The sequence below is a fragment of the Pan troglodytes genome, chromosome 5 (assembly GCF_028858775.2).
Source record: "Pan troglodytes isolate AG18354 chromosome 5, NHGRI_mPanTro3-v2.0_pri, whole genome shotgun sequence".
Lineage (NCBI taxonomy): Eukaryota > Metazoa > Chordata > Mammalia > Primates > Hominidae > Pan > Pan troglodytes.
The window spans coordinates 62,012,572-62,026,005 of NC_072403.2; the positions used below are offsets into that span (position 1 = coordinate 62,012,572).

At 37.9% G+C, this 13,434-nt stretch overlaps 1 protein-coding gene across 2 annotated transcripts in view; it reads right to left on the minus strand.

Moving 5' to 3' along the window:
• The window catches only part of COL21A1 (collagen type XXI alpha 1 chain), a 188,441-nt gene that overhangs the window by 92,722 nt on the left and 82,285 nt on the right, over positions 1-13,434 (minus strand). Inside the window, exons 9-10 of one of the 2 annotated variants that reach the window (XM_054685901.2) lie at positions 13,111-13,194; positions 5,580-5,642 (exon numbers count right to left, since the gene is read on the minus strand). In XM_054685901.2, coding sequence (XP_054541876.1) covers positions 5,580-5,642; positions 13,111-13,194 — 147 coding nt within the window. Of the gene's footprint in view, positions 1-5,579; positions 5,643-13,110; positions 13,404-13,434 lie in introns of those variants that run through there. The other variant, XM_054685900.2, reaches the window with a different exon arrangement.

A 13,434-nucleotide genomic window follows, 5' to 3' on the forward strand; every position in this document is an offset into this window, starting at 1 on the left:
TCTATAAACTCATAAGCTAGTGCTATTTCCACATATGGCCTTCTTTAACAAATCAATGTATAAATCTGTATAATGCCTTCAGTAGCTGTACTCCTCTGAATTACCTGGCAGGATATATAAATATTTCCCCTACCTCTTTTGTAATGTTAAAATTGTAAAGCAATAATATATTCAGACACTGTGATAATAGAGGTTATTTAACTGACAAAGAACTGAGAAAGAAATGGAAGGATCTGAAATAGCTCTTTAATTTTGGTTGAAGGCACTTTTCAATTATGAAAATTAGTATTTCTCCAGAGTGGAATAATTTCCTATTTAAAGTTTCAGTTGGCTTGGCCTGGTTATAATGTGTGAAAGAGATTCAAATTGCTTATTGAGGGGGGTTGCACAGAAACAAGTCCAAACAAAGCAGAATTCCCTTCAAATTGTTCCTTCCAAGTTTCCTTGGTCCAGATGGCTCCAATAGCCAACCAGAGGCCCCACCCACACCTACCCACTCCCACTGGGTGCTGGTCTTGAACACATACTAATGACCCTCAGCTGTTTTGGCTCCCAGGCTTGCTTGTTCTTCCTGCCTGACCACCCAACGTCACATCCCCTACAGAGGAAAAGAAATATGGGGGAAGTAGGGAGACACTGAGGGGAGGGGCTGGATATTTAAGAAAAAGTCATACCTTTGGGAAGACAGGATTTGGGCTGATGCATCAGTTTCCTACTGCTGCTATAACAAATTACCCCAAACACAGTGGCTTAAAACAACACCAGTTCATTACCTTACAGTTTCAGTGGTCAGAAGTCTGAAAGGAATCTTAGATACAATTAAGGTACCAGCCAGACTGCATTCTTTCTGGAGGCTCTAGGGGAGCTTCCCTTTTCCAGCTTCTAGAGGCTGCCATTGTTCCTGGGCTCACGATTACCTCACTGTGCTCTCTGCTTCCATCACAGACTCTCTTTCTCTGACTCTGACACTCCTGCCTCCCTTTTATAAAGACTTTTGTGTTTATATCTGGCTGCCCAGATAATCCAGGCCAATCTCCCATCTCAAGATCATTAAATGAATGATATCTGCAAAGTTCCTTTTGCATGTAAAGTAACACATTTACAGGTCTTAAAGATTAGGATGTGGACATCTTTGAGGGACCATTATTCTTCCTACCACAGTTGTGTTTTTCTTTGAGACTACTATCAGATACTACCATAGTTATCTATATATAAAATCATACACACAGACACCAAAACACATACATGTACTAAATGAGATGAGGCAATAAATAAGTCTATTATAACTTAGTCAGAGTCATAGAGTAATATCCATGAGTATTATATCAGGCTAACAATAATTCACCTCCAGTGCTTCATGCATGGGAAGATTTTTTTTTTTAAACAAAGAAAACCAAGGGCTGATAGCCTGTGGAAGGCCTGCTCAGCATTCACTTCCAAACATTACCCAGGATTTTTTATCACTAAAAAGAAGACCTAAATAATTTAGCAGTGCCGTCTGGGAGCTCTGTGTCATTATTAGGCATGAGCAGATGACATCAGTGTGTGAACTGCATTGGCTCTGGAGTCAGTACAGCACTTCAGCTGCCAGTCACAGAAAAAGTAGGTCCCAGGAAAGGGGTCTGCAGGCTAAGGAGCCTCACATTTATAAAACTCAGCTCACCCAGTGTAATTAGGGCGAAACTCACATAGGACCTCAGGGAAGTATCTTCAGTGAGATTAAAGAATTGCAGTGAGGAAATGCAATAAAGTCATATGACATCTTAAGTAAAAGTGAGAAAGGAATGGGTTATAAGGGAAATTATAAGGCAAATGTTGGCATATAATGGGGGTTGAAGATAAATACAAAAGAGGAGAGGTTAGGTTTGGAGTCTATTCCTTCAATTCAATTTCATTCAAATAGAAGCTGTCTTATGATAATTCCCTCAATTAAATTCCCCCAAAATAGCCTACTTAGCTATTTCAGTGCTATCGGCTTGACTTCTGTCTCATATAAAGATTTAATTGCCCACACTCTCCATCCAGGCCAAGCTCTACTTTTCTAACTAGAATCAATGCCCTCCAACCTGCCTATGGATTTTCCTCCTGAAAATATCCCCTATCTTCCAAACTTTCATTTTTTTCTTTTGCCTCATTTTCATCATTATAAAAACATGCTACAATATCTCCCATTTTTTAAAAACCCTGCCTTTAAAACATTGCCCCAATTCTACTGCTCTGGGTCTCTGCTTCCTTTTATATCTCTCAGAAAAAAAAAAAAAATCTATATTCACTGTCACCATTTTTCTTATCTCCCTCTCTGTGCTTAATTCATTCCAATCTGTTGTTTGTACTACCCTCCCTGAAATCCTACTCATCAAGGTCCTCAAATACTCTTGTATAGCAAATCCATGGTCTAGTCTAGGCTTCATTCTTCTGGATCTCTTGACAACAATAACACACCTAATAGGATGACACTTCCCTGGTTTTCCTCCCATCTCACTGATAAGTCCTTCCCAAATTCCTGGGCTGGACCCACTTTCTCTTTTTCACCTGTAAGAGAGCCCTGTGGTCAGTCCCCTGCCACCTTCTCTTCTCTATTTATTTGTATTCACTTCCTAAGTGATCTCATCCACTCTCATGGTTTTGCATACATCTGCATGAAAATAAGTCCCAACTGGCCACCTCCAACCTGTCCAAAAATATAGTCCCAATTCCCCCCTGCTATGGTTTGGATGCTTGCCCCCTTGAAAATTCACGTTGAGATTTAATTGCTATTGTAACAGTAATAATATGTGGGGCTTTAAGAGGTAGTTAGGTCATGGAGACACTTATTGTGGGAGTGGGTTAGTTACCAAGGGAGTGAATTCCTGATAAAAAGGATGACTGACCCCCTTGTTCTCCTGCTCACTCCCACACCACTACCTCTCACTCACACTCTCATCTTGTGATAGTTTCTGCCAAGACCTTGCCAAATACTAGTGTCATGCTCTTGGACTTCCCAGCCTGCAGAATCATGAGCCAAATAAACCTTTCTTTATAAATTACTTAGTCTGTGGCATTCTGTTATGCAACAGAAAATGGACTAAGACATGTCTATAAAACTTCTGTCTCCCCCAGTCTTGCCCAGTACAGTAAATGGCACCACAATTCACCCAGTTGCTCAAGCTATACTCCTTTGATTCTTCTTTGATTCCTCTCTTCCTTTCATATCCTATATCTAAATTTGCTAGCAATTCTAGTCAGCTTTCCATTAAGAATAACCCAGAATCTGACTACTTCTCCATTCTCCCACCATATCACCCTAGTACAAACTACTCTTACCACTCACAATCATGAAACAACCTCCTGCATAGCCTCCTTTCTTCTACTCTTGCCCCCATATAATCTACTCTCCAAATAGCATTTATATTTATCCTTCTAAATCATAAAACAGATCAAATCACTGTCTTTCTCAAAGTCCCTAAGTAGATTGCCCTCACACTCTGAATCCCTGTGTGTCAGCTGAAAAAATGCTGCCCCAACAACCACACAACATCGCCTTAGCTCTCTGCATTTCCAGGTGGCTACCACTTTTGTTTACCCCTTCAGCCTCCCTACTTTTTAAGAAAAAAAAAAATTTCCCCAAGTTTGCTTTCTTTTTTCTTTTTTGAGTTCAGGGGTACATGTGCAGGTTTGTTACATAGGTAAACTTGTGTCATGGGGATTTGTTGCACAGATAATTTCATCACCCAGGTATTAAGCCTAGTACCCATTAGTTATTATTCCTGACCCTCTCCCCCCTCCCACCTTCCACCTTCCAATAAGCTCCAGTGTGTGTTGTTCTCCTCTATGCGTCCATATGTTTTCATGATTTAGCACCCAGTGATAAGTGAGAAGATGCAATATCTCATTTTCTGTGTTAGTTTGCTAAGGATAATTAACCTCCCTTTTTGGATAATCTTTCTCTAGAGAGGTTTACCTGTTTATCCATCCTCTTCCCATGCAGCACATTTCGCTAGTATAAAAAGCCACAGCACATTACTACTTCTTCAAAATCTGGCTAGTTGTGGTTTTTTTTGTTTGTTTGTTTTATTTTTTGTTTTTTAATTTCTTAGGAAATCTCTCTCAGGAACTTAAGCAACTCTTTCATCCTCATGGTTAAGGTATTGATGATTTCACATTATATCTATGGTTCTTTCATTCCTCGAACAATTTTGATTCACAATGTAAACATTCCCACTCTTTCATGGTAAGAATTAATGCCTCATGATAAAGAAAATCTCAGGAAATGCTTCATTTTGGTGACAATTATAATTTGACATTCAAACATTCAAAAGTGAATTCCTTTTCATTTTATTTTGAGACAGAGTTTTGTGCTGTCACCCAGGCTGGCATGATCTCAGCTCATGCAGCCTCCGCCTCTCCTGTTCAAGTGATTCTTGTGCCTCAGCCTCTTAAGTAGCTGGGATTATAGGTGTGTGCCACCACACCCAGCTAATTTTTGTATTTCTTTTTTTTAATAGAGATGGGGTTTCACCAAGTTGGTCAGGCTGGTCTCAAACTCCTGGTCTCAAGTGACCCACCCACCTAAGCCTTGTGAATTGCTGGGATTATAGGCGTGAGCCACCATGCCCAGCCAAAAGCTAATTCTTCGTGTTTACTCTTATAAACATGCTGATAGTGACTTAACTGTAAATATTTGCCTAAAGTGCTTTAAGGTTGATTTATGTTCCCTTTACATCTCTAAGTTTCCTTGAGCCTTAGGGGATATTGTATTTTTTAGTCAGACTATAAATATATCCCAGTGTATACATTATTAGGAAAATAACATTACCTTTAAAAGTGTTTTTGATTTGAAAGCTTCCACAGATGTGCAGAGAAAAGACAATAGAATTTCTAAAACCAGCCCTTCATGATACTGAGAACTCACTGGACAATATTTTCTTTGCAGCAAAGATGTATGCAATTTTGAAGTAAGATAACTAAAAGCTGACTAGAACACTAACTCTCTTCCCAAGCTGGCCTTAACATTCTCTTCAACTTGACTAAACTTAGGCAGCTTTCTTCCGGACTGTGGATCCCTGACCTCCCTTTTCCTTAGAGCATTTGCTTTAGAGGACTTAAAATTGTAAATTCCTTCTCTGCTCCTTTGAAATGTAAATACTCTAAAAAGCTACTTGTCAATTTTATAACCCAGAAATGTCTTTCTCAAGGACCTGAGAGCCACCCCTTTGAAATGTAATCATCAAGGAAGATAGTGTCCCCACTATCTTCCAGTCTGTGAGGGAGGGTGTGTACCTAACTTTGATGAGCACCAGTTAGTAAAGGGAGATGGCCTGATCACAGAGGAAAACATTTGCAAACTGGAATAACTCAATGTGCTTAAGCCTACTGATCAACCTCCCATCTAAAGTCCTCTACTACTTTTCCATTAACTTGTCCTAGTGCTCACACAGCCTAGCTCCTTTCGTTCCAACAGAGTTGAGTTCAGTCTCTCCTTCCTATGGCAGCAGTCATGAATAAAGCTTTCCTTGTCTGTTTAGCTTTGCTCAGCAAAACTTTTACTTCGACAGTGTAATCCCAGATATACCGGAGATGACTAAGCTTTCAGTACTCACAGGCTTACCATCTTGACCAGGTTGTCCAGGGTAGCCAGGGTTCCCAGGCAGTCCAGGGTCACCCTAAGCAGGAAGCAAACAAACTTTTGAGTACAAAACAACCAGCCACATTGGTGCAGTCAGGATCAATAAAAGTTCAAAACCAATTCCATTATTTGAGGTTTTTTGTATGTTAAAAACAAAAGTAAAAAAAAAAAAAAGCCATATTTTAAATGCTTGCTTAATAAATAATGCATTTTATTATACTGAACTTTCAATGATTTATTTATGTGACCACACCAAGTATAACTATAGCAAGTAAAGTATTTTTCACTGATGCAAAATATGCACATTTATGGTAGGATACATTTTTAGAATTCTGAACGAACTGTAAAGTGACATAGCAAATATGGTCTCCATGATAGCAATATTTGACTCATAAGACTTTTTTTTTTTTTTTTTTTTTTGAGATGGAGTCTTGCTCTGTCACCCAGGCTGCAGTGCAGTGATGCGATCTCGGCTCACTGCAACCTCCACCTTCTGGGTTAAAGAGATTCTCCTGTCTCAGCCTCTCGAGTCGCTGGGACTACAGGCATGTGCCACCATATTCAACTAATTTTTATATTTTTAGTAGAGATGGGGTTTCACCATGTTTGCCAGTCTGGTCTTGAACTCCTGACTTCAAGTGATCTGTCTGCCTCAGCCTTCCAAACTGCTAGGTGAGCCACTGCACCCAGCCTATAGACTTAATTATATCGTATAGGTTCTACATATATAGATATCGATGTCCTATAATACAACTTAACTCATATTTATTTTAAAAATAGTCTGTAGACCATGTGATCTCTCATGTAGAATTCAAGTTTAAAGCTGCATGACTATCATTTCTTTCAATCCTGTAAGTGTGTTGCTGTGTTACTGTCTATACTTGCAATCTCAGATTAACATAATATTACTATGAGAGCAAGGCCCAGGCCAAACAACTCTATTCCAAGTCCCATAATTCTTGAATACATGTAATATTTAAATGAAGAAAAAAACCTTTATCCTCAAAAACCTAAGATCTTTAAAGAACACTGTTTAATACCACATGGCAATGAGCTCAGTCACACTCTATGGAACTCTTGCATGTTGCCCAATGGCCAGTACTGACCATTCAGATGGTCACCATCCATGTAAAAAAAACATGAAAGCAACACTTTTTGTGAGGTGAGGGTGTTTTATAATTTAATTCTAAAAAATACTAAAAAATATCATAGGTATCTATCTCTGAATTCGTGAAGTCTAAATGGAGCATCCTGCTGAAAAATATGAAGTCACTGCCGTAAGTATCAGGGTGTTCCTATATAGATGCACATGATTTCTATTAATTCTTCACTCGTGGGTTTTTTCTTTTTTTTTTTTTTTTTTTTTTTTTTTTTTTGAGATGGGGTCTTGCTTTGTCACCCAGACTGGAGTGCAGTGGTGTGATCACAGCTCACTGTAGCTTCAACCTCCCAGGCTCAAGTGATCCTTCCACCTCAGCCTCCCAAGTAGCTGGGGTTACAGGTACAAGCCATCATGCCCAGCTAATTTTCATACTTTTTGTAGAGGTGGGGTCTCATATGTTGCCCAGACTGGTCTTGAACTCCTGGGCTCAAGTGATCCTCCCTCCTCAACCTCCCAAAGTGGTGGTATTACAGGTGTGAACTACTGAGCCTGATCTCTTTACTATTTTTTATCAAGAAATCATTCACATAGAAATCAGTCACCTACCCTGTGATTAAGGGTACTATTACAGAGCCAAATTTCATGGAAATACTACTTCAGACTCCTGGCTAGGGAAATTTGTTCCTGAAACAACAGGAAAAAAAATGGAAAGAACTAAGTGAACTCTAATAAGGAACCAATAAAGCAGGGATGAGCTGTTCACTTAGCAGCTGCCCCCCAAGAGGCTTAGCTTGAGGAAAGGCTTGAGAAGAAGGGAAATGTCATTTTTAAAAGACAGAAAGAAGAGCCATAAATCCAAGGGGGGAAAATAATGCTGAACCATGTAATGTCTCGCTGAATAAATGTAATTTGTAATTCTAATCCAAGGACTTGCAGTGGTGGCTGGGCATTAGGAAACAATTTTCTGTGTCTCTAGGGAGTTAGAATTTCTCTCTTATTTTGAGAAGGTGCACATTAATCTCCAGCCTCCCTGCCATCCTTCCTTATCCATGTGCTGATTGGACTTGCTGCCTTTCAAGAAATTCCATGTTTTTCTTTTCCCTGGAATAAATTTTCCTCTTTTTCCACTCTAGAGTTAATAAGAGAAAATTATCCTCACTGCAACTTTCTTACTCCATTTTTTCCTGGTGTCTTTTTCTACTGAAATGCTATGATAGCTCTTAAATCACTTATTCATAACTAGTGTTTTCTCAAAGTTTTCCCTTGGTTAGTCTTCATTTATCACTTGGATTGAGACTGTAGCAAAGTCTGAATTACACTTTTTTTTTTTTTTTTGAGATGGAGTCTTGCTCCGTCACCCAGGCTGGAGTGCAATAGCATGATCTTGGCTCACCGCAACCTCCACCCCGCAGGTTCAAGTGATTCTCCTGCCTCACCCTCCCAAGTAGCTGGGATTACAGGCATGCGCCACCATGCTCAGCTAATTTTTATAATTTTAGTAGAGACAGGGTTTCGCCATGTTGGCCAGGCTGGTCTTGAACTCCTGACCTCATGATCCATCCACCTCTGCCTCCCAAAGTGTTGGGATTACAGGTGTAAGCCACCATGCCTGGCCTTACTTTTTTTTTTTTTTTTTTTTGGTACAATGCTGGGTATCAAGTAGAGATTCAATAACTACTTTTTGTCTGATATGCTTCAAATACAATCTGTCATTGACCCACTCATTTGTAGAATATCAATTATCAGCAAAACCTAAGATATCAAAAGGATTTGACAGGGTTTAATCTCTATCATCATCAGGCTGAAATAAAAATTTGGCATGGAAAAGGGACTTGTGCTTTTTATGCTGCATACAATTATAAAAAAGATATTTAATAATAATGTTTTCAGTTAATCAAAATTAAGTTCCCAAATGAAAAAATTACCCACAAGATAAATCCAATGTGACTTCATAAAGACTGGTCAACAGTCTTTATGACACTGGTCAACAGCCCCAAGAAGAAAATAATTTCTTGTAGGTTCTGCTATTGCTGTTAGATTTTACTGGTTATTTTGACTATTGCTGTCACTAAGTTATTCGCAAAAACTCAGGTAGGTTTGGTATTGTTCCTATAAAACTGGAAGAATAAAGTAAAATCCTAATTAATTTAGCTGACTGGAGAGAAAGCCAATTTTATTACTGTTAATAAAAGCTGACACTCAACCTTTATTGACTGTTATGTGCTAAGCACTGGTCCAACAGATTTGCATATATTGAGTTACCGAATTCTCGTAATAATCCTATGAAGCAGATACTTTTATTATTCCCATTTTCTATGTAGGAAAACTGAGGGCCAGGAAAGTTAGGTAAGTTGCCTGAGGTCACACAGCAGTGATAGAGATGGGATTCAAACCCAACCAGTTCAGCTCCAGGGTCCAAGCTCCTAAACACTACCATTCCTGTCCACAATAATACACTGATCAGAACCAGACTGAAGAATGCTAGAAAATTTAATATGGAAAAAAAAATTCCCCAATACATTAAATTAGACACATGACTTATTATTATAAAACTGTGACTAAATTCCCAATCCACCTTATTCTAATTTAGTTGAAACATTTGTACATTTTGAGTTTTCAAAAATATGTACTCAGCTGAAAAGCAGTATCTATTTATGTTTGTTTGAATTTGTGCCACAGGATTTTTAAGTTGTTGACAGGAGTGGAAATGTCATGGACTAAACTAAAACATCTCTGAATATGGTCTCTTAAGTAATGTAAATATAAATAAAGTAAGAAAAAGTTATGTTTATAAAAATAAGCTAATATTTTAAGTTGTTCATCCAAGGCAAAACTTTGGAATACTTCATATAGGTCCAAATACGACGTTTGTAAGCCTTCATTTCAAAAAACCTTACGCCTTCATGCTACCCCTCTGGTCTCCACAAGAGCATCTGACCTAAGACCTATTCCATTCTCCAAAATCAACCTCTTTCCTCCCTCAGAACCCAAGTACCACTCCCTGAATCTAGAAGGACTCTACTCAGTCTGAAAAATTTTAACATAAAAATGTAAATGCCCTTGGCCCTTGAAATTTTCCAAAGACTTTTGTGTTTAGACAGAGGGTACCTTGATACCTCTGAATCTCTAATTGGCAAAATTACTAGGGTGTAACAAAGGGTATCAACAGAGATATGGCTATAGTAAAATGGTATCTCGGAGCAAAGAAGTTATTAAAAAATTGTCCTAACCTAAAAAAGACAGAAATGTCTTCTTTCCACTTCTAACCTAATACATCTAACATTTCAGGTTAGAGCAAATGTAGGAGTTTGTTACCACAACTGTCCCTCTGGCTACTGAAGCAGGGGAAGAAGCTGTTATTTGCATTCACGGGTCATTTGAAAGGAAGTTATCTGCAAGCTGGGGTGGACCTGGATCTTTCTCGCAGAACAGAAGCGTGTTCCATATAGGTTAAATGGGGGGAGGGGTGGATCTTATTGTTTTGACAATTTCACAATTCCTTTAACAAAAATTATTACTATTAAGCACTGTGCCAGACTGGAGTGCCAAAGGAGAATTTTCTTTTTATTAACCTTTATTGTGAACAAAAGAAGGGCTTGCGTATACAAATGATTCCAACGGATTCATTAATCATTCCCTATGTTTATCATTAGGGATAAAAAATAAGCCATTCTTCCAGGAGATCACAGTCTAGTGACAGATAATTTTTTGATGCCTGATGAAGAGTTACAATGACAATGATAAGTCTAAGTGTGGTGTACCTTGTCATTTTGACCTGGTTTTGCAACAGTGTTGTCATATTTTCCAGAAACCTAAAGAACTTTAAAAAAAATAACTATCTTAGAATCAGCACTTCCCCATTTATCAACACAAAAATTTCTCCTCTGTTTCAGTCTCGACCCCGCACTCATCTCCTAAAACTCTATTTCTGGTTAATAGAAAAGCTAGGTCTGTTCTTTACAGGTCACTCGATTTGATGGACTTCTGCAAACCTTTCCAGAAAGCATATAACAAAAATGGCCAATAAGCCTCAGTGGAACCTAAAGTAAACTTGTCTCATCTGTTTTAATTCAGGTTCTGTTGAACTAATTAAAACCGTATCAACTTTCAAAGCCAGAAAAGAAGTGCAACTTAGAGTGTTGCTAGGGATTCTGTTTTTTACATACAGGTCCATGTTCTGGGTAAGGAACCACTTCCAGGATAAAGAGTCCTAAATGGATGGAAGAGTGTGTGTGTGTTCCTGTCCTCCTGCCAGATTTTCTGAAGAAAATGGAAAGCAGATCAAAAAGGCACGCCAACTTGAAGATTGGTGGAAAACTGCAATTTCACTTAGAGTAGTAGGTGGCAATAGGGCTAGATTATGACTAAGAAAAGAAAATGAAAATGAGAAACACATGAAACTTGGAAATATTAAAAAGTTAGAGGCTTCATCAGATAAGACAATGGGTGTGCTAAAAATTTAGTGTAGAAAGTACATGAGTAAAAATAGGTGACACTACAAGACATCTATTGGACCACAAATGACAATCAGAAAACAGCAGAGGCTTCAGGTGCCTCCCAAAAGTGAACAGCCCCTTGGAGACCCTGGAGATGGTAGAGGTGGCTTGAACCTCACTGAGAGTCAGAAAAGCACTCTAGGCTTTAATAGGTCAGACAGCATGGGTCTCTAATTTCTACATTATATCTCATGCAGGTCAAATTACTTTTATGTATAATATTCCAAGGTGAATAAATTATATGAATATATATATTTTTAAAAGAATCTACTGGTAGGACACACCAAGGTGTCTTCCAGGTTATATTCTCCCAGGAGAATTTTATAAGTATTTCTCCTTTATGTCAAGGCATCTAAAATAATAGACGGTTACTTTAAAGATGATTTGAATTAACTCTTCTAAATGCTATCTAAAAATAATTCACAATAATACATTGATTATCATGTATGGCATTCAAATTTAAAGCCAGACAGAGATTTACTTTGAATGACAGATCAAATGTATACTTCTTAAATTCCATATCTTTCTTTATTTTAATGGTTAGGCCTGAAAATGAATAGAGAAACATACATAAAAGATAGAAAGAATTAAATTATCTTGGACCAGCAGAAAATTCAGAAAATTCGCTAATCAGAAAATTCAGTCTAAATGAACATTACGATTCATATTTAACAAAAATGATTATGGTCGCTTCAAGTAAAAGGTGATCAATACACATAAACATTATCTTTTTGCTTAGGGAAACATACTTGCTTTCAAGTTACACATTATTTTATTTAGGTGATATTTTAATATAATGTTAAGTAAACAAGATTTATATATCATGGACAAACCACTACACTTCTTAATGTCTTACTTAGGCTGTGTCTAAGTGATGCCACAAGAAGCACAACTTACTTAAAAATTTAGCCATTTGCTGGGCGCGGTGGCTCACGCCTGTAATCCCAGCACTTTGGGAGGTGGAGGCGGGCGGATCACAAGGTCAAGAGATCGAGACGATCCTTGCCAACATGGTGAAACCCCGTCTCTACTAAAATACAAAAAATTAGCCGGGCGCAGTGGTGATCGCCTGTAATCCTAGCTACTCGGGAGGCTGAGGCAGGGAAATCGCTTGAACCCGGGAGGCGGAGCTTGCAGTGAGCCGAGATTGCGCCACTGCACTCCAGCTGGCGACAGAGCAAGGCTCCGTCTCAAAAAAAAAAAAAAAATTTAGTCATTAATATTAAATTGCATAGAAAAATATTCAGAACATATTATGTATAAAACAACCGGTTATAAAGTAGTACGCACACAATGGCTCCGATCATATAAAAATGTATATGTACATTTGTATACAAATCAATATGTAAATGTAACTGGAACAAGTGCATATATAGAAATATGGAAATGACTAAAAGAATATTCTCCCCAAAAGTACATGATTAAGTGAAATAAATGTATGTGGCTCTATTTTTGAACTAGACATCAAACTCACAATAATAAAATCAATTTGAAATTTCTTACTTCATTTTTTCCATCCAAAAATTATTTTGACAAATTAAGAACTGAGACATTTAAGAATTCAGACCATGTCTTCACAAATGCCCTTTCTTCATTTTTTACCAGATTGTAAGGAAGTATTGTTCTTGGGATCTAGCAGCAGTATTTGGGGAAAAAAAACAACCAAACAAATAATACTGTCTCAGTTTAATGTGGATGACAGATACAGTTTTGGGTTCAAAAGGTATCCTAATCTAGGCTAGAATACACTTGTTTTTCTAGAAAAAGTGACTAAAACTGAGGTTTTAAACTCTATAAGAAATCAGATAGAAATTTCTCAACAGGATCAATGGTGATTAGGAATTGTATGGTTTACCCAGCTCTTGTTTGTGTGTTTTAACAAAAACAGCAAGTTAGGTGTTACTCACTTTGGGGCCTTGAAGTCCTGGTTTTCCCGGAGGACAAATACAGGGAGCTGGAGTTGAACCTACATCACTGGGACCATTAAGGCACTATAAAGACAAAAATGGAAACAGACAACAAGCATGGAAAGACATATAGGTACATGCACACGTATGTTTATGTATTTATATATTTGTGTAAAATGGCAAAAATATCTTACATTCACTTTCAAATTTTATCTAGCCCAACCCAATAGGAAATTCCAAATCACAAAAATCTATAAATATTAAATACATTGAAGTTACATAAAAATGGGTTCCATTTGTCTAATATACATACTTACAGTTGTT